This window comes from Biomphalaria glabrata, chromosome 9 (genome assembly GCF_947242115.1).
Source record: "Biomphalaria glabrata chromosome 9, xgBioGlab47.1, whole genome shotgun sequence".
Lineage (NCBI taxonomy): Eukaryota > Metazoa > Mollusca > Gastropoda > Planorbidae > Biomphalaria > Biomphalaria glabrata.
The window spans coordinates 3,857,022-3,879,984 of NC_074719.1; the positions used below are offsets into that span (position 1 = coordinate 3,857,022).

At 34.1% G+C, this 22,963-nt stretch overlaps 1 protein-coding gene across 3 annotated transcripts in view; it reads right to left on the reverse strand.

Annotated features, from left to right (window-relative positions):
- LOC129928426 (uncharacterized) overlaps nt 1-22,730 on the reverse strand; it is a 40,059-nt gene extending 17,329 nt beyond the window's left edge. The window contains exons 1-2 of one of the 3 annotated variants that reach the window (XM_056042770.1): nt 22,557-22,727; nt 6,014-6,129 (exon numbers count right to left, since the gene is read on the reverse strand). In XM_056042770.1, coding sequence (XP_055898745.1) covers nt 6,014-6,129; nt 22,557-22,558 — 118 coding nt within the window. In that variant the 5' untranslated portion in view covers nt 22,559-22,727. Of the gene's footprint in view, nt 1-6,013; nt 6,130-22,556 lie in introns of all 3 variants that reach the window. The other 2 variants (XM_056042772.1, XM_056042771.1) reach the window with 2 other exon arrangements.
- Between the last annotated feature and the right edge of the window lie 233 nt (nt 22,731-22,963).

The window sequence follows — 22,963 nt, forward strand, 5'->3', positions numbered from 1 at the left end:
AAATGTGAATACTATGTAAGGGGAAGAACTACGCCCTTACAAATATTGTATCAATAATGTAGAAGTTATTTCCTTATTCGATATTAAACAAAATTCTTAATTACCAATTATTAATTCACAGATCGGTTAATTTTTTTTAATTAATTTATTTTATGTTAGGTCAAATAAAATTATTCTTTAAAGTATCTTGATCCGAGAATGGGTGTGGGAAAAAGGGCATACTCAATTACCTAAGGAAACGAAACCCTACATATTTAGCCGTATCCGTGAATACAGAAGGATAACATTTCATTGCTGATATGAAATTAGACAATTAATAAACCAGTAAATTATTGACTGTTAATTTTTTTTTTATTGATTAATGTCTTGTCTATGCCAATGATGATGATTGCTGTAAACAGTTCTGCATCATAACTTACGGAAATATTAAATTTAAAGTTTATGGCCTCGTTTTAGATTCACATGGGTATGTTAAAAAGCTTCCACTTAAAGAGGACTAGACTAAAATATAGGTCTTATGTTGTTTGTTAATCTGTTAGTGTGTAAAGAGAATTGAAACCCACAGAAGCGCGTTTTATGGGACTAAGAGACTCCATTATTTTAGAATATGTGGCTAGTCTACTCTATAAAGTATGTCAAGATCTTTTATAAACGGTCAGGCGAGGCCAATCACGCTTACGGAACTTGCTGACATTCAATGTGGCCCATTCAGAAGTCTCATCGGTCCGTTTAGGCTCCAGCTCACCGTGCATTTGCCAGGTAGCTCATATAGCCAGTCCGCCCCTGTTATTATGGTAGTAAGAATACAACCGGAAATGATTTTTAGACCAAACTTTTTATTCACTTGCACGAGCAGTAAGTAAAAAAAAGTAAAGTTTTCCTTTCAGATCTTGTGGTCTATAGGTCATCTGTTTCTTTGGCCAATTGTTTACGAGGGTGTCATGTAGCCAGAACAACGATCAACCGCCTTTACTTTCCCCAACTAATATCAGGTACCCATTAGAGCTGGTTAGACTCAGAGGCGCCCAAAGATACCGAAATTATAAATCCAAGTCTTCACCAGGATTCGAACCCAGGACCCAGGTTTGGAAGCATAACGCTCAGCAACCGCGCCTCCTGGTGGTAGTAAGTAAGACTTTCAAATTAAAACAATGTCGAGAGCTTTCGTATTCCCTTATTTTGCTTCCCGACAGTGTCCAGATAGTTGTTTGTTTTTTTGAGTGCTTGCAAGGCTAACAAAAAACAAGATTACAAAAAGGCGGCACCCGTTGGAGTCGAATCCATGTCGGATCCGCCTATTCACAAGGAATATTCAAGACGTGATTTTGTTTTGATTGTCAGAAGTAATAATGTTTCAAAGATTTATCTGGCGTTGTTAAAAATGATTTTTTATTCTGTAAAATGTTTTACATGTTTTGGATTTTCCTTCAAATGTTAAAGATAATTTACTTCTTTATCCAAGTCTCCCGCCGGACGACATGGGAGGGCATCGAGCAGGGTATTAAACCTGGACCGTCGAGATAATCAGTCCAGCGCGCTAACCGCACGACCAGGCATTGCTGTTAACTTAATCACAAACCAATAGCCTATTATTGGTAAAGAGATATATTTTACACATTATGGCATGACAACTACATGATATGTACAATATGTCAGACTTGCAATTTTAGATAATCTTTTGGTATTGATTTGTATTTGAAAAAAAAAAGAAAAGAACAATGCATTGAGCTTGTATTGTGGCAACAAATATTCGATGTCGAAGCACAGTTAACAACAGAGCAATTGGCATTTTCATTTAAATGGAACTAAAATGGGTACGTAGATCTACCAAAATTAAAATTCTGATTTAGCACTCTTAAGATCTATTTGTACTAAATCTAAATTTAGATTATAAATTTGGAATAATGTAGTTTAGATATAATTTATGTAAAAAAGCCTAGATAATCTATTAATAGACTGAATGCAATTTTAAATTTAAAAATAGTAGATTAGTTTTAGTATTTTATAACATTGCAATATTGATCTAGACATTTGGAAATAAAAAGCTACTATTTAAGTCTCGAAATGCAAGTTATAGATCTTGATCTAGTCTAAATCATGGCTGCCTGTTCGTGCGGTTTGCGCACTAAACTGTTGTTTGGATTTATCGATGTTCCCAGGTTCAAACCCTACCCGCTCCCACCCCCGTCGTCCTGTGATAGGTTTGGACTTCAACTCTAAAGGAACATCCGAAACATGTAAAACAACAAAAATTATAACTTAGACCAAGAAATTCTAGATCTAGAATCTACAATGATTTTAATTAGAATGTAAATCTAAATCTAGTTTAAAAAATATTTAGATCTAGTGTACAAAATCTAGCTCTAGTGTAAAAAAAATCTAGATCTAGTGTACAAAATCTAGCTCTGGTGTAAACAAAATCTTGCTCTGGTGTAAAAAAAATCGAGATCTAGTGTAAAAAATCTAGATTAGATCTAAATCTAGCTATTATATCTTTTTAAAATACGAGTCAGAATAGGAGGTTTAATAAACATTACTATACCGATTTGTTTAACATTTCGTTTGAAGAATTTATTCCATATGACGTCAAAGGAAAAAAATCTACTACGTCACACAGCCTAGTTAGACTAAAAAATGTCATCAATACGAGCAGCTTGTCGAGGGTTCATAAACATTAGTGTGTCGAAAGAGTTCTTTTACCATTTCATTTAAACTCCATATGACGTCACACTGCATAGTGAGACTAAAAATGTCTTTATCTATACAGGCAGGCTCTCAAAGGGTTCATAGACATTGGTGCACCGAGTTATCTTAGCATTTCATTTAAAGAATTAACTACTTATTACGTCAAATGAAAAAAATTAACTGTAAAATAAGTCTAAAATGTGATTTTCAATAATCGTTTCTAGTAAATTACTTTCTTATTTAAAAATCCTGAACAACTTATTGTCGCTATTTAAAAAAAAATAAAGTCATTTGACATAAATTTTTTTAAAGTTGAAAATACTGAACAATTTGACATCGATAAATAAATTATAGTGACGTATTGTCAAAGAATATAAATGTAATATTTGTCAAGTATGCGATTTCAAACTATCATTTGACATAATTTATTTTTTATAAAACAATATCCTAAAATAATATATTGTTAATGTAATATAAATCAGTATAAAGATTTTCATTTAGCATTTATATGCTATTTACATTACAAAACCGGAACAACTTATTATTGATCATGTGTTTTTTCAACGTTTATGCATGGAAATTAAATTTAATATAAGTTAGAAGAGCAAACAAACATTCATTGGCATTGATTTGTTTTTTTACAAAACATTCGGAACAATATATTACAGATACTTAAAACTATTGCAATATTTCTAAAGGAACATTAAAAGTTAAATCAGATTTTCAATAGCCTTTAGTGTTGTTTTTTTCTAATCTAAACGTGACGGACAGGCGGACCAACAGACAAAATGCACAAAAATAAGCGTCTTTTTATTCTGATGGGGGATTAAATAAAAATAAATAAAATCTGATTATTTAAAAAAAATTGAGGGAACTGATTAGTACTATGTCTTGCCGCTGCTTGTCACGCTACTGCACGAAAATCGCTGCATCAATAGTCCATTTTAACTAATGTGCGTAATATTTACATACAAAGATATTCTTAGCCTTTATAAACAAACATAAATGTTTTCTTTTAATTTTAGCAGACAGTTGACCAGAAAAAAACACCTTTAACTAATATTTCAATTTGTTATGAACATTTCTTGAACATTTTATAAATATATTTGACTTAGTGATACTGAAAATACACAAGAAAAAAACGTCTTTCTTTGTTAACATTACCTCCCTTACATTCATGTAATTGTTTTAGAATTGGTGTATTTTTATGAAAAAATCTCTTACATAATTAATTTTATAAATTAAACGGTTTGCTTTTAGAAAACCAAAAGTAGTCGTTTTACCTAAACTTTTCAAGCCGCATCGCATGGTGAAATAATATTTTTGATTTCTCTTAAAATTTTCGAGATCTGAGTGTGACAAGACCCATTTCCTCAATACGGTTATTGTTTCATAATAGTGCATTCAGACCTTGAGATCTATATGGCAGATGACGTAAAGGTCTTCTGTTTCAATAAACCACGGTTAACATTGGTGTGATGTGGCCAGCACAACAACCAACCGATTATCATTGCCCCAACTACAACTAATGGAACCGCAAATGTTTAAACTCATACTAACACAAGACCGTTACTGAGCAAAGACCGTTACAATGCGAGGACCCCGACTAACTAAATTTCTCCTAATTTTCTCAATCGTGCTTTCCAGAATCATAAAAACGTCTTCCCTAATTATTTTATTAACTGTGACCTTCTAGAAGCTGACGTATCCTATTTTTTCCCCTTAATCTCTTTCTCTGACTGGATGGCTAAAATTAACTTGTTTACTCTGGTCAGCACTGCCTTGACCTGAGCTTCTAGAAACTGGTCGAAATAGGTCACAGTCTCCACTTGAGACATTACCTTTTAGAGCTGGGTGGACTAGGATCCCAAATTAAAAATCCCAGTCTTCAACGAGATTCGAAACTGGAACCTTTCGGTTCAGAAGTCTAGCACTCTACCTCTCAGACCACTTTGATATGCAGGGATGACATCCGAAACGCGACATTTTACATCAAGCTGATTATCTGCAGGAGTAGCACAATTCCATACCTAACCCTAACCTAAATGCCATTTCTATATATTTCTATATATTTTTATTTCACATACTATAATGTATATAAGAAGTACAAATACGTTCCTCTTTAAGACTTTGCGATCTATTAGGGCTGATTATGTAAAGTTCATCTGCTTCTAAGGCCCACTGTCATGTAACCAGCACAACGACCAACCTCCTTAGTTTGAGTTTTAATGCCAGGTACCCATTAGAGCTGGTGAACTCTGACGCTCCCGTAATTAATGCCCCAGTCATCACCAGGATCCGAACCTGGCACCTCGGTTCGGTAGCAAAGCGCTTTACCGTTCAGCCACCGCGCCTCCATAATGTATATGGCAAGTATATAGATCTAAATACATTTTTAAATATAATATTCGCAGCCTGTATCGTGAGGCACTAGTCGTAAGATATCTTAGATCTTCACTGCTCTAAAAATGTATTTTTTTATATGCCTAATCTTGGTCTGTTGAGTTTGTGCTAATCAGAAGATTGGATAGTTTTTGGACTTACAGATTAAGACATATACAATAAAGTAAATCAACAGGTGTAGATCAAATATGAATATTTAATACTGAACGGGAACGGTCTAGTCTAGGCCACTATAACAAGGATGTTGCTCCTATGAAAGCCTAGCCTCGTCTGTCTGTTTATCTAGATTTAAGCTGCAGCCTCGCTTTGAATTAATGTCGTCACAATTGCGCGTTCACTAGCAGTCACCTAAAGTGCGTCTCAACAATTTGTAAGCTAATGAACAGTTTATCCAGATAAAGGGCTAAATAATTCCTATTTTGGACCTTGTGACCTTAAGATTATATGTTTCTTTGGTCTAGTCAACAAGTTAGGTGTAATATGGTCAGCAAAACGACCACCTTTACTTTCCCCAACTTAAGTCAAGTACCCATTACAGTTGGGTGAGCTCAGGGGTGCCCTAAAAATCACGAAATTCAAAATCCAAGTCTTTACCGAAATTCGACCCCAGGTTCGGAGACCAAGCGCTTAACCACCTAACCACGGCGCCCACGGTCGTGGGGCTAGTTAACAATATTAAAGTTTATAAAGTATTGGTACTAAAGATTGATGTAAAAGGACTCCTCTAAATTATAATGTGAACACAGATATAGATTTTTTTTTTGTTATTTGACTGCTCGAATTCCATAGCTCATCTCAGGTGTAAACTAGATTTTTTTTATATATATTTATGGCTCTAAGTGTATAAGTAACTAGAGTTTTCTACCCCTGCTAAATTACAGAGACGACGAAAGTTAAGAAGTAAAAAAAAAGGGACACAACTCACAGTACGATTTAAACTTATGTACAGGCGTGTAGTAGTAGACCATGAATGTCACCAGAGTTACTGCCCCTGAAACCACACACAACTTCACCAGTCGACTGCGTGACTGAAGAAAAGACCTAAACAAATAAAAAAAAAAAAGACCAAAGAAATTTTTAGCTCGCTACATTGAAAAAAAAAACCGCAAAATATGTAAAAGAATTCATTAATATAAAGATCTTATTTAAATCAGTCTGTCAGGCCTAGGTCTTGACACTGTATACACGGCTTAGGCTGTTTGAATGGTTTTTTTTTAGAGTTCAACTTTTTCTTTGTTCTTCTCCTCTCCCCCAACACACACACACACACACCCTGAGTCCTTTTCTCATTTTTCTTCAGATTTGCATATGTCTTCAATAAAAACAAAGTGGCATAGAAAATCTGATGTTAGAAAATCTGATGTTAGAAAATCTGATGTTAGAAAATCTGATGTTTAAAATTGATACTTCCTTTGTGAAACTAAACGTAGATTTAACAATTTCTCAATCTTGTATTTCTTGTCATGCTTAAAATATAGCAAGGAGTCTTTCCAGTCAGCTCAAGGAATTTCTTCAATGAATTACTATCCAGCTAATTGCTACATAAGACGGCGCGCAAAACGTACACGAAAACGTATTTATTTATTCAGCCCTACACCTCATTGAAGACGATTGAATACAAACATATAAGTCATGAGAGGGACTACACGTAATACCGAAACGGCAACTCTAACGTTAGATAAATGCAACTTAGTAAAATTATAATAATCAAACCAAGGTTTTCAAGGTGTGAAAAATTAGCTAGTAATTGTTGTTTCAAACATATACATATACTATTGTATTTCAAGAAACATTGCTACAGCCCCTTTTAAGATAAGATAAGATAAGATAATTTTTATTGATCCAATCAAATGGAAATTCAGTTTGACTACAATTGACTACCTCAGCGTAATTACTGTAACAATAACATTAAAGATGCAAATACGACCAAAATTCACACACGAAACACATACAATGGCCGGTCAAAGGCCCCTGCAACCTATGCGGCCGCAGCGGGCCCCGCACTTTCATAAGCCCCTCGCGAATTCTAGGTGTAAATTATTAAAATAAACCATTTTAACTTATAATTATAGGGTTTCTGAAATTCTCATGAAATTGTAAAATATACGAAAAAATCATGAAAATCTCCTAAAATTATTAAAATCTCCTTTAAAAAACAGACAAAATTGTCATATCGGGGTTTCATTAGAGCACAACAACACAAGTATTATATAAACATTATGGAGATTTAGTTACAAATAATGTACACTGGTCAGCTCAAAGGCTCAAGAGGAAGTGGCAATTGTATACACAAGGCATTCAACTTGATTACAAAGAAAAGCGTTTTTTTCAATAAGAAAATTTTACATCAGCTTTATATTATCTCCCTTTGTCTATAAAGCAACTCAAACACGAAAGAGAGAGAAAAAAGTCTAACATTCTTTACAATACAAAAGTATCAATGGATTGGTTGTTTTCTTTTGAACTATTACATTCACGCTCTTGACAGAGCGTCAGCAACTACATTCTCTTTCCCTTTAACATGTACACTATTTAGATCAAAAGGTTGGAGAGTTGAGCTACATCTCAGGATCCTTTGATTCTTCCCCCTCATCTGGTTTATGACAGTTAGAAGGTTATGATCTGTGTATACTGTTACAGGATACAAATTACTATTTATATAGTCGATGAAATAAAGAACTGTTAAAACAAGACCCAATGCTTCTTTTTCTACCACGCTATAATGCATCTGATGCGACTTACATTTTTGGGAAAAGAATGATATTGGGTGTTTATTACCAGTTTCATCGGTGTGGGTCAAGACCGCACCCACCCCAGAGTCACATACATCAACATGCAAAAAGAGAGGTTTAGAATGGTCAATTGCTTTTAAAACTGGGGCTGTACTATGAACACATTTCAGTTCTTCAAAAACTCTTTGAGCTGAAGTGTTCCATTTAATTTTTTTCCCCAATTAGTTGGTCAGTTAAAGGGACAGCTATAGCTGAATAATTACTGCAAAGCTTACGATAATATCCCGTCATACCCAAAAACCTTCTAACTTCCTTTAAAGACTTAGTTACAGGGTTCTCTTGAATGGCTTCCACTTTAGCCTGAATAGGTTTAACATTCCCGTTACCCACAATGTAACCTAAATATTGTATTTCTGCTCTACAGAAATCACATTTGTTAAGATTAATAGTGAGATTGGAGCTCTTCAGCTTTTGAAATAAAGTCCTTAGACAAGCCAGATGAGCATCAAAGTCATCATGGTATATAACTAAATCATCAAGATAGGCTGAACAGTTTGGAGTGTCGGCAATAAATTTGTTCATCAACCTCTGGAAAGTAGCTGGAGCGTTTTCCATACCAAAAGGCATAACTTTGTACTGATATAGGCCAACTGAAGTGCAAAAGGCAGAAACTTGTTTCGCCTCCTCCGATAAAGAAACTTCCCAATACCCTGACAAGTGATCGATTTTTGTTACATAGGTGGCCTGACCAACTCGATCGATTAAGTCATCAATGCGTGAAATTTGAAATGCATCTGCTTCGGTCACTAGATTCACTTTTCTATAGTCGGTACAGAATCTATATGTACCATCAGGTTTAGATACCACACGCATGTTGAGCTCCATGGGCTTTCACTTCTTTCTATAATGTTATTTTCCAGCATATAGTTTATCTCAGAAGTTAAGAATTGAGATTGGGCGAGAGGTAGTCTGTAAGGGTGTTGCTTCACAGGAGTTGCATCCCCTACGTCAACTTCATGTACCACTAAGTTTGTCTGCTTAGGCACATCAGACAACAACTGTGGGTACGCTTGGATTAAATCACCGGTTGCCTCCCTTTCTTGCTGACTAAGATGTTCTAACTTTTATAACGACTTACACAGGGCTTCAGGGCTTTTTTATCTTAACTGTAGGGATTTCTTTGTCAAGAACGGTGTCAGCATATACCTGGTTCTCTTTTCCCATGGGGACTGAACTCTTTACAATAGCTAGTACAGTTGCCTAGTCTAAGGATCTTTAGTGAAATTTCTTTAACCTGTTTATGTGACAACGAGTTTTTCCTTTTCTCTTACCAGGGACATGTACGGTGTAGTTGACATCACTTTCCTTGCCCACTACCTCGTATGGGCCATCATACCTTTTCTGAAGGGCATCACCTTCCGTTGCCGTTTCCACTAATACTTTGTCACCTATTTTAAACTGTCTTTGTTTGGACTTCTTGTCATAGATAGATTTGGATTTATTTTGGGTTTCTCTAAGATTGCCATAAACAAAGTCATTAATTCTAAAGAGTTTGTCCCTTAGATTTCTAACATATACCCACAAGTCTTTCGTTTCCTCCTGAGTTGGTATCCCGTTTTCTTTGATATGTCTAAGCTGTTAAACTGATATTTCTAAGCTGTTAAACTGATATTTCTAAGCTTTTAAACTGATATTTCTAAGCTGTTAAACTGATATTTCTAAGCTGTTAAACTGATATTTCTAAGCTTTTAAACTGATATTTCTAAGCTGTTAAACTGATATTTCTAAGCTGTTAAACTGATATTTCTAAGCTTTTAAACTGATATTTCTAAGCTCTTAAACTGATATTTCTAAGCTGTTAAACTGAACACTAATCGTAACATTAGCAATAAGTCCATAAAGAAATAAAACCATACATAAACCACCAACAGACTATAACTTTGTCTACGTCAGATAGGACATCACAGCTGTTTCAGCGTCTCAAAAGGAAATAGTGGACTTTTTAAAAAAATGTTTAGGTCACTAGGACATTAGGACAAGGTGTTTTAGTGTGGTGCATATGTTAATCTAAAAGCAATGAACAGCAGGTGGAAAGAGGCTTCAAACATTGCTAGTGACAGATCTTTGCGGAGACAGCTTGCCACCCATTGCGCCGAACGGCGCGGGAGGCTCTAGGCCTAATGTAAATCTGTCTTTCTGTCACATTGAACTATTAAATACAAAAAGCCCAATTGAAAATTCGACAATACGGTTTAGCTAGAAACTAGATCTCAATATAATAGATAAGATAAGATGAGATAATATTGAAACGAATCAATAATGTATATGGTGTCTATTGCTAATATTCATCGATTTTCGCTCATCGATCGGATCAGCGCAAATCTTTTTCCTGTCTTCACTTGTCGTTATCGATTTAGCTTTCAGCAAACTTCAGACTCAATGTTTGAAAGTTTGGTTTAGAAATTTAATGAGTCCATGAAAAAAGAATACTACCGTTGTTAAAAATGTGTGACTGTGCTGACCAAAGAGAGCGATGTGATGATCAGGTCTACTTTGATGAAATTTTTATTTTTATAATAGCTTTTATATAGCGCTACTTTCATGCTTATAGCATGCTCAGAGCGCTTTTGGTCCAATCTCATTTGTGGACCATTGGGGTGAGGGGGTATCTAGGAGTTGGTTTTCCGTGCTGCCTTTAGGCGCTCAGTAAACACAACTCTGCCCGAGTCGGGTGTCGAACCTCGAGCCCCCTTCTAAGTAGCCAAGCCAAGCCAAGTTCAAGGGCACTTGGCCTCTCGACCACGCATAAAACTATATGACTTGCTGGCAAAGCAATAGGTGCATATTCAATTTTTCAGTACTGAGTTTTGAAACACTTTGAGATGCGACAAAGTGCTTTATTTTGAAGGAATCACTTGTTTTGATATATGTTCATTGATTTTGTACTGTAGGCACTTACGTTAGATTTGTACAAAGCTTATATCAACTTTGTCAGTCTGTCTGGTTAAATGTTTGTAGACGTTATTTCTCTCACATCCATTCTCGGATCAAGTTGAAACTTTGCACAATTATTCATTGGTCATGAAGTCATTAATCAATTTAAAAAACACAACTAATTCGTCAATAAAGTACTGGTAATTAATTATTTTATTATTTTGTTTGATACCAACATGGGAATTAATCCTTTACTATTCACAGATATAGCTAAATATGTTGGGTTTGGTCCCCTTAGATCAGCTGTTCTCAATCTTTTATGCTCGGCGACTCCTTTTTACAACCCCCCACTATGCCGCGACCCCCTCCCCACACACATACAGCAATAGAAGAATAGATAATAAAATCCACATTTTCGATGGTCTTAGGCGACCCCTGGCAAAACGTCAATCGACCCCCAAGGGGGTCGCGACCACAGGTTGAGAACCCCTGCCTTAGTTGATTGTAATCTTTATCCAACTAATTTGAGACTTTAACAAAATTTAAATGTATTTAACAAACAAGAATCAATTGAAAATTAATTAATTATTAAGTTGATTATTAGCAATTAATTATTTTTTTCGATATTTGTTTGATATCGAATAGGGGAAATAACTTCATCTTTTTTAAGATTTAAGTATACGTGGGATAGCCTCCTCCTTGGCTAGGCTTTCTTTATTCTAATAGAATGTTTAAAATAGTTTGCTTGTAAATTGGTCTTTCTGCATAATCAATGTATGTTGTAAATGTACACACACATAAATAGTCTCATATCTATTTTGTTTTAATTAATTTTAGTTTACCGTTTCTCAAACTGATTAGCGATGTATAAAAAAAAAAAAAAAAAAAAAAACTGACAGTAGGAGATGCACTGTCAGAGCAGGCACTCCTTACTATTTTTTTTACAATTCAATTCAATGTATAAAGCCATATTAGAATATAAATCAGACAATGACTACATAATGAACAATGTTTAAACTTAACTATTCAATAAAATGACATAGTATCATCCTCTAAGGTTTAGAAGTTATTACATTCGCAAGAATTCTCTGTAATTCATAAATTCAAAAACTTTCATTCATTCTTCAACACGTCTACGACAATGCGATTCCATAAGTCGGAACAGTTAAATTTCTATCTTCATAATCAAGTCTTGCTAATCATAAGGTGGGGGGGGGGGAGTATCAAGCCTATCATAAACGTACTAGTCGACCCAAGGCGTAGCACACGCCGCTATTTAGTGACGTGTGAACACTTCCTGAAAGACACTGTTGTCCAAATGGGTTGGGTTTTAGTATACGACTGTGAGTGAATGAAAAGAAGGAACTCTGGAGAGCGCATCTAGCAGGGTATGAAACCTGGACCGTCGAGATAATCAGTCCTGCGCGCCAACCGCACGACCAGGCATTGCCGTTAACTTAATAACAAACTAATAGCCTATTATTGTTAAAAAGATATATTACACATTACGGCATGACACCTACTGGATATGTACAATATGTCAGACGAGCGATTTTGGATAATCTTTTGGTATTGATTTGTAATTGAAAAAAAAAAAAAAAGAAAGAAAAGAACAAGGCATCGAGCTTGTACATCGGCAACGTCTGCTCGATGTCACAACACAGTTACCAACAGAGCTATTGACATTTATCTTATCTTATATAATACAGACGTTACTTCAAAAAAGAAGATGATTACGTCCTACGCGTCATACATTTAGTCATGCATATTAACCAATGACTTAAATTCTGCCAAGTCACTGATTTTCCTGGCTAGCTCAGGCAACCCATTCCATGCTCTAATAGCACTAGGGAAGAAGGAGTATTTGTACAAATTTGTCCTAGCATATGGGACGAGGAATGTGCCTTTATCTTTGTGTCTTTCAGAGTATTTTATTATTGTTTATGTATTTGAAGATTATGGTTCAGTGTTTTATGTATGATTGCTACTTTACTTTTGAGCCTTCTGTCCTAAAGGCTTTCTAAATTTAGTGATTTTACTAAAGGTGTTACTCTAGTCAAATGTGAATATTCGTTTGTTATGAATCTCACTGCTCTATTTTGTGTCTGTTCCAGTTTCTTAATGTTTTCTTGAGTTGAGGGGTCCCAAACGGAGGATGCATATTCTATTATTGGTCTAACCAAGGCTAAATAACATTTTAGTTTTATGTTCTTATTTGATTTATAGAAATTTCTTTTAATGAATCCTAATGCTTTGTTTGATTTTTTTGTAGTTTCATCAATATGTGGATTCCATGACAGTTTTTCATTTATTATAACACCTAGGTATTTTGCGTTTTTAGTCTGTGTTACTGGTTTGCCATGAATAAGATAAGTGGAATTAATTTGTTTTAGTTTTTTTTGTTACTCTTAACAACTGACATTTTTCTGGGTGGAAAGACATTTTCATTTAAATAGAACTAGAATGAGGATCTAGATAAACCTAAATTAAACTTCTGATTTAGCACTCTTAAAATCCATATCTACTAGATCTAGATCTAAAATAATAATTTTGAATAATGTAGATGTAATTAAGATAAGATTTATGTAGGAAAAAGAGTCTAGATGATCTATTTTAGACTGAATGCAATATTGAATTTAAAAATAGTAGATTAGTTTTAGTACTTTATTACATTGCAATATTGATCTAGACATTTGGAAATAAAAATCTACACTTTAATTCTAGAAATTGAATTTATAGATTTTTATCTAGTCTAATCTAATCTAATCATGGCTGCCTGTTCGTGCGTTTCACGCGCTGAACTGTCGTTTGGATTTAGAATCTAGAATCTACAATGATTTTAATTAGAATCTAAATCTAAATCTAAATCTAGTTTTAAAAATAGAGCTCTTGTGCAGGGGTGGACAAATTACGACCCGCGGGTCACATGCGGCCTACCGGAGACTTTTATACGGCACTCGGACACCTAAAGACATCAGGTGTGCTCACAGGTAATACATATAAAAATGCAAATATATTTAAGAATTAATAATTCTAAAATCTAAATGAATTATTGAAACTTCTGATTCATATCACTTATGATGAAGAGTCAAAGAAACATTGTCGCTACATGTCATTCTAAAATATTTAAGTAAATAAAGATTATTCTTATTTGCTATCAAAGCACCCAGTGAAAAGATACATCTCAAGCTAGCATTTATTCAATGTTCTGAAGAAATGAGTTGAAAGTGTACTGTTTTTGTAAAAATGTTTTTGTAAAATGTTTTACATGTTTCGGATGTTCCTTCAGAGTTGAAGATAGTTTACTTCCTAGTCCAAACCTCCCGCAGGACGACGGGGGATGGCAGCGGGCAGGGTTTGAACCCTCGACCGTCGATAAATCCGAACGACAGTCCAGCGCGCTAACCGCACGACCAGGCAGCCATCCTTGTTGGCTTGGAACAAGATGGCATGTGTAACATCTGGTGGCGCCCGTGCTTTGACTGAGAAAAATAGAACAAAACCTTCCATAAACTTAAACGGGAAAGTTTGCGCAAAGCTGCATTGGATATCAAATGTATTATTGACCCAACTAATCAGAGCTAAGGGATTTCATCACAGGTAGTTTGTAGGAGTACTTAAGATTCGGAAGCAAAACATTACGACGTCCTGCGGGAGGTTTAGACTTCAACTCTGTAGGAACATCCGAAACCACAGTAGAATGCATATCCGCTGGCCTAACATGGGCAAGATGGTATCGAGCAGAAAATGGTATTTTGGTATCTAAAGGAAGAAATTATGTTAATTGAAAGATATTATGTGTTGTGTTGTCTTTATATGAGAAACGAGTCCTTGTAATCACAACAAATTTCCGTAAGGATCAATAAAGCAGTCTCAGTCTTAGTCTTAGTCTTAGTCTTATGACAAATAATTCTAATGAAGAGTGGAAGACGGAATTCCCACTTTACATCGGGAGTAATGCAATGTATGTGCATGTTAAATCTTTTCAAACAAAGCTTTCCCATTTCTCCAGGCAAGTGAAAACATATTTTGTCATTTTCCTTTTGTTAAAAGATGAAAGCATTTCAAGTGAAATGTTGAAAAGTACAAAACTTATTTGGATACCTAGATTGTGAATTCGAAAAGCAAATTTTAAGACGTAAAGAGCTTGGAACCAGTTCTCATTACCCTCAGCTCACCATTTGGTGCAGAAGCTCATTCAGCTCCAGAGGACATACCTCCAAGCCAATTACGACCCAAAAGAGAAGTTCCAGTCAGTTCTTCCGCGGGAGTTTTATGGGTGCCAGAAACTGTATTTCCACACTTTAAAAAAAACTTTGCTGCTTAACTTTCACATTCGAAACATCGCAATAGTTTTAGGTATGAACGCAATAGATTTAAGTATATATAATAGATTGTTCCAGATGTTTGTATAAATAGTAAGAGAAAAAGAGAATTCCTGATCAATGTAATACCGTTAATTAATTTTTTGGGATCGTCTCGTATAAACATTAGTACCACATCCTTGTGGAGAGACTTTCAAAATCCTGAACATTCTTTTTCGATTAAAAAACTTGTGTAATGTTTCAGCAAGAAAATTAAATGTAAATTAAGTCTAAAGAGTGATTTTCAATAATCGTTTCTAGTAAATTACTTTCTTTTTTTTTAAAGCCTCGAACAACTTATTGTCGATATTTTTGAAATTTGTTTAAAGATAAAAATACGGAACATTTGGATATCGATAATCAAACTATAGTGATGTATTGTCAAAGAATATAAGTGTAATATTAGTCAATTATACGATTTCAAACAATCTTTTGTCATAATTCATTTTTTATAAAACAATATCCGCAAGATTTTTTTTACAGTTAATGAAATATAACTGTCAGTATAGAGTTTTTGATTTAGCATTTATATGCTATTTACATAAAATAACGGGACAACATATTATTGATAATGTGTTTTTGCAACGTTTAAGCATGGAAATTAAATGTAATATAGGTTAGAAGAGCAAACAAACATTCGTTGGCATTGATTAGTTTTGCACAAAAGCATCCGGAACAATCAATTATAGATACTTAATTAAAACTATTGAGATGTTACGGGATGAATATTAAAGGGTAAATCAGATTTTCAATAGGTTTTAGAATTGTTTTTTATCTAAACGTGACGGACAGACAGGCCGACAGACAAAACGCACATAAACCTCTTTTTTCCTGATGGGGGCACTAAACAAAAATAAACAAAATCTGATATTTTTTTTTATTTTGAGGGAACTGATAGCACCATGTCTTGAAGATACTTGTCACGCTACTGCACGAAAGTCGCTGTATAAAAAGTCTATTTTAAAAAATGTGCGTGATATTTACATACAAAGTACATTCTTTGCCTTTATAAACAAACATAAATGTTTTCTTTTAATTTTAGCAGTTAGTTGATCAGAAAAAACACGTTTAACTAATATTTATATTTTGTTGTGAACATTTTTTTTACATTTATAAATATATTTGACTTAATGATACTGAAAATACACAACATATTGTCTTTTTTTTTTTTTTGTTAACATAGTGTAATATTGCCTCCCTTACATTTACGCAATAGTTTTAGAATTGGTGTATTTTTGCGAAAAATTCGCTTGCATAATTAATTTTATAAACTAAACAGATTGCTTTTAAAAAACCAAAAGTAGTCGTTGCATATAAACATTTCAAGCCGTATCGCATGGTGAAATAATATTTTTCACGTTTCTTCTAGTTTTTGAGATCTGAGTGTGACAGACGTACAGACGGACAGACAGACATTTTGCACAAACCTAATAGTGGATTTTCCCCTTCCGGGGGCCGCTAAAAATACGTTTAAAAACAACAAAGATTACATTTCTACATTATATATAGGTTTGGATCAGTCATGTAATTAAAATAGACTAACAATAATAAATCTTCTCGATTAGAATTTTTTTTCCTATTGTTTTTGTTTAGCGCAATTTCATGATTTTAGCGTTCTCAATACGCTATGATCCTATCACTTGTCTGGGCCGGTTGGGAAAGAGGAAAATAAAACGTATTTGGGTGATCTCTTTTAAAATGATTTTTTTTTTCAAAAAGAGAAATACCTGGACTCTAACGTTTGGGCTTAAAGCATTCAGCCAACGAGGTAACCACTCTACTAGCGAAGAGTCTATGAACATGAAAGATGGTATAATTATCTATTTTTTTCTATTTTATGTTTTGTGTTCACTAAGCCTTAGACGGCAGCCAAATATAAAGGGGACTTTATATCAGCATTTCAGTCAAATACTATTTCTTTCTCTTGTTTGGGATACCAAACAAAGTTATTTTCTACTAATAATTAATTAACTAATATGGTTTTTAAAAAATTTATTGATTCTTGTGTTGTCAGGTAAAAGAAATATTTATTTTTTTTAATGTTAGCTTAATCCGAGTTTGGGTGTCGGAGAAATAAGGTGCACAAATGTTTGGCCTGACAGACAGACAGACAGATAGAGTGAGTTGAAATAAGCTGCCAACTAACTAAAAATTATCGGCACAGTAAGGCATATGGAAATAGCACAGGAATTTACACAACGTTAATAAAGACTTTTCTCATTGCGGGGCCTCTAATAAATTAGTTTCATAGTGAAATTAGCAATATTGAAAAATTCCTTTGTAGTTCTAAAAACTAAAATATTTTTTCTTTTAAATATTTTAATTTTGTTTTACAATAGCCATTCCATAACAGTATACTATCGAGTACTATTCGCATTCATGATTGTTTTCTTGGCTGATTTAGGAAACGCTTGAAATTATTTTCAAATGGCATTCAGAAAAACACTAAAGTTGAAAGATTCGCTAGTCTATAATACCCATAGACTTATATATACTACTCTAGACTGGACATGGAGATATTTTAGCACTACAAAAAATGTGAAAATTTTTTAGAAAGTTGGTTCAAGGCGTTGTTTTGTAAAGTAGTTCAAAGATGTAAAGTTGTCTTTTTTTCAACCCTAACCTATGTAATATGTAATTTAATTTTTAGATCTAGATCTAGTAATTGAACATCAAAAATAAGAGTACTCTCGTCTCATAATTATTATTTTGCAATGTTTAGATACATAATCTAGTAAAGATCTATGTAATCGATCTATTTAAATGTACATAAGATGATTTAAATCAACATGAATTATTTCGATGTAGGATTTTTGAAACATTATCTCAATGGAAACAAACAGGAAATGGCTTTCTTGCTTTGTTTCATATATTTGCGTGAATATCCGAGAAATGATTTTGCATTATTTCTAAATTTTGTAAACTAAAGATCATTACTTTTCTAAGACAGAAAAGATTGATTGGGGCTACTCCCCTTAGAGCCTGAAAAAAGAGTTAACAAATATTAAAATCTATATATGTATAGGTCTGTGAAACAATCAGTCGCGGATAAGAATTTTTTTCCGGTTTCCAGTCTAGATATAATATATAAGTCTATGGCAGGGGTGGGCAACCTTTTCCCATCGAGGGCCGCATTACAAAACTTTTAGGAATGGGGGGCCGCATACATATATATATAATGTACTTACAACTTAGAAAAATACGCTAGCTAGCTGTGTATAATGTCTTTTAATTCTTATTTATATTGTGTTATACATTTACGTTTAATTTTTTACAATCTCAGTTGAGGGAATTAGCAATTTCTGAAAATAATGTTATGATAATTTTTTATTTATTTTGTTATCGTCTGTTTATATTTCACAATTTCACCACAAATGAACAGTTGTACTTAAGTTGAAGTGTTTAACTGTTTACACTCGTGCATAATGATCCAGAATTGTGGAACTTGATTACTAGTTATCCGTGTGACTGCTATCAAATTACAGTCAGTCAGCATCGACCTGTTCTTACACTTGTTTAATTTCAAACAGAGAAAAAATATTTGTTTACACATGCATGTGCACAAAAGTAATGTGAAAGTTTAGCAGCACAAATTTTTTAAGGTGTTGAAATACAGCTTCTGGGACTCATAAAACTCCCGCGGAATAATTGAATTGAACTTCTCTTTCAGTTCATAATTTGCTTGGAGGTATGTCCTCTAGAGCTGATTCAGCTTCTGCACTAAATGGTGAGCTGAGTGTATAGAAAACTGATTCAAGGTTCTTGACGTCTTAACATTGGCTTTCAAATTCCACAATCAAAGAATTCAAATGAGTCTTTTACTTTTCAACCATTTCATTAGAAATAGTTTCACCTTTCAACAAACTAAAATGACAAAACCTGTTTTCACTTGCTTGCCTGTAGAAATGGGAAAGATTTGTTTGAAATGATTTAACATGCACATACATTTTATGTGCAATACTTCCGATGAAAACATGAAGTCTGTCTTCAACTCTTCATTAGAAATATTGGTAAGAGAGTCACAGTCAATGCCCTTCAAGGAACATAACAATTTCTTCCTTGAAATTCCATTTCTTCTCACTACCTTGCCCCATGCTAAGCTAGCGGATACTATTGTTATAACGAACTTCGGAATATTTTGTTTCCTAATCTTCAAGTACTTATCGAAACTGTCTGTGGTTAAGACCCTTGGCAGTGATAAGTTATATTTCTGAGAGTGGGTACCACGTTAACATAAATGATATTCAATTCAGCTTAGAGCAAACTTTCTCGTTTAAAGTTTATGGTTGAGATATCTTCTTTAATTTATCAAAAACATGCTTTTCTCTGTCAAAACACGGGCTCCATCAGTTGTTACACTTGCCATCTTTTACAAAGCTAGCCCAAGACTTTCAACTCAGTTCTTCAAAGCACTGAATAAAATAGTGGCCTGAGTTTCAATCCCTGACTGAATTTTTCGAAATATTGCAAATAAAAATAATCTTCGTTTACTTAAAACGTTTTTATAATGACATGTAAATACAGTGTTTCTTTCGCCTCAGAAATTGCAATAATATATATATAGATATTTAAAATTAGCTATTTTGAAAATATTTGTATTTTTATATGTATTATCTGTGGGCACACATGATTTCTGTAGGTGTTCGCGGGCCGCATAAAATAGTCCGGCGGGCCGCATGTGGCCCGCGTCCGTAATTTGTCCACCCCTGGTCTATGGTCATACAATTATCTGTACGCACCGGTACGGCGTACAGGCACCTTTTTCCATGTGGGAAAAAATTATTACTTTTCTTTTGTATTTTAACGTTTATTATTAATTTATTACTAGTTAAAAGTTAGGCAATCGATCAAAGTGGTCAGACAAGAAAATACGCTTTGGTCTAGTTAGTCAAGTATGTACCTAAGTCTACCTTTACACTAAAATAGTTATAGACCCTCCCTGCCGATAAGTAAATAGGCTGTGTGTCCGACTGTTTCAACAACCTAATCAGATTGGAGTGCGCATGTAGACCTAGTGTACTATAGTGTTCCCCGACAAAATAGCGCGGACAAAATAGCGCAGACAAAATAGCGCGGAAAAATATTTTATCATTCCTTTGCAAAAACTACTTTAGACATCGTAAAATATGAATAGAGACAATACTTTGTTTTTATGTTCTCGCTATTTTTCAGTAGGAAACACTTTAGATATCTTAAAACATAAATATGCAAACATTATGCAAAAATTAAAAGCTAAAAGAAATAATTTCTAAATATATCATTTATTTATATTCCATAAATGCACCTCAAAAACACGCTGATATACTTCCATACTTGTCAGATTTACACACTCATACACATGCATACTTTCACAAAGTTAAATTGTATGCAATGTCAGGAACTCCATCAGTGGCTTATTTCCCTACATTTGCACTATAAATGCAAGACATCTGTCAAGTTGGAGGTACTTTGTCTTGCTTGCGGCTTTACTTCGTTCTCCAGCCTCAGAATCTTGTTCTCAGTGTTCTCCTGTTCTCTGAGGAAGTGAGAGATGAACTTGTACACATTAGGGTGATGACCGTCAATAGACAGCTGGTTTCATACCTCCACTGAATTGTTTGTTCTTGGTTGATTGTTCTATACTCGTTCTCTGACATTCCATTATGCTATCAGAAATCTTAGAGTCACTCTCTGACGACCGATATATTTGTTCTCCCAAAAGTCATACAAATTCTCTACAACATCTGTGGGAGTATCATTAAGTTCTTCGAAGGCAGTATTTACAGATAAGAATAAAGATTGCCAGCTTAACTAATCCTGACACACCTAAGTTTGCCAATGTTGCGGAAAGAGACTCCCTGGTTTGATCAAAGAGAGATGCCGCAGATAATCAAAATTTCTGATTATACTATAACATATAACATCATATGTTTAAACCTTGAACGGGGTCACAATATTTCAAAATAATTGTTATGCAATTTAAAAAATGATGAAAAAGTAAAATGAGATAAAATAATCACTTTCTCTACAAATATGGCATACTGTTAGATCTATTCATATTGAAGACTTTAGAGGCCTGAACGAAAATTGCTGCTCAGGACCTTCACTTAACTATAATCCAGTACTTTTATACACATCATACACACATGTCCGTGATATTTTGTCTTGGCGCTATTTGATGGAACATTTCGCGCTATTTTATCGGCGCTATTTAGTCGGCGCTATTTTGCCGGAGCTATTTTGTCGGGCCACCGTAATGTAGTGTATAGTCCATGATGACAAGACCACCCTGTGTTTTTTTCTTTCGCGCTATGCAGTAGTGTATGTTGAGTGGTCAGACAAGAAAATACACACATTGGCATGGTTATCAAGTATATCTTCTTCATTATTGCAAACGTTACTTCAAAAATGAAGATGATTACGTCCAACGCATTTCATGTGTCAATCTAGTCATACATGTTAATCAATGACTTAAACTCTGCTATTGTCAAGCATATATATGTAGATCTATCTTTATACTAAGATAGCCTATTTACACTTGTCTAATGTCTTGTCTAATGTCTTGTCTAATGTCTAGTCTAATGTCTGGTTTAATGTCTTGTCTAATGTCTTGTCTAATGTCTTGTCTAAAGTCAAGGAATTTCGTTTTCATATCTTTAGCTCAGATCTAAATGTGGAGTTCTAGATTTATTTCTTTTATGAGTTTTTTTTTATCTTTAACAGTACCGCAAGATTTTGTGTTATATAATAATATAATAATAAAATAAAAGAATTTAATTCAAGGCAAAATACAAACACATGACACATATTTATTCGGATATATATATTTTTTTCCAAATTTTATGGTGCGTTTATGAAGATAATCCTACTTAACTGACTTTATTATGGAGAAAGATTTAATAATAATGTCGAATGATTAGCAAAGTCTAGATCCTACATCCCTCTCCCCCCCCCCCCCGCATCCCCCAGAAAAGAAAAAAAAAAGTTAGGAAAGGTTGTTTATTTAGTTTAGTTTAACTGATTTTTTTAAATTGGTGATAAACTTTTGGTTAAACTACTTTATTGTAGTTGAAACTTATGTTTAGTTTAACTTTTAAAATTTAGTTTAGTTCTCATCACTATTGTCCGGTCAAGTGAAACAATAATGGTCAGGTCCAGAATAGGCCGATTTCGGGTTTGGGTCTTTACATATATAAAAGTATTTAAAAAAAACTCACTTTCTTTTGTATAATATAATTGAACAGACCTACTAAGTTTAACTAGAAAACAATAATAACATAGCTTTCAATATTTGTTTATAACGATAAACTGTTTAATGACATATTATGTATTGCCGCATTTATAATTATGTTTTAATAGATGAGCTAAAATGAGAAAAATTATTTTACACGGAAGCTAATCTAATGAACGGCACAATGAAGACAAAAAAAAGTGGTATTATATGAAGTCTTTTTCTTACATTATGAAATACGATTTTAAATTCCAATGTGTTAATTATTGAGACTCAAACTGTCCATCCAGGCTTAGGGTTAAACGAATGCTACGATAACGTAGAGCGAAATGGTGGAGAGGCTGTGACGTAGTACGCCGTGAACAGAAATATCTTGTGCCCTGGAACATAGAGACAAAATGGTGAAGGTATCGCAAGTTCTGCTCCATGGTTACCTCCCCTATCAACAACCAATCCAAGCCTTAGCTGTCTAATATCGCAAGGGGCAATACAAGTTTTCTTTTTTTTAGGATACCTCAGCTTTTTAGATTTTGACGTCAGCTGTGGAGTTGTTTACATCCTAGGAATCCTTGGGCTTTTGCCTCTTTTCTTTGCCTCTTTTTTTGTGCTCTTATATGCCACCCTAGACTATTGGC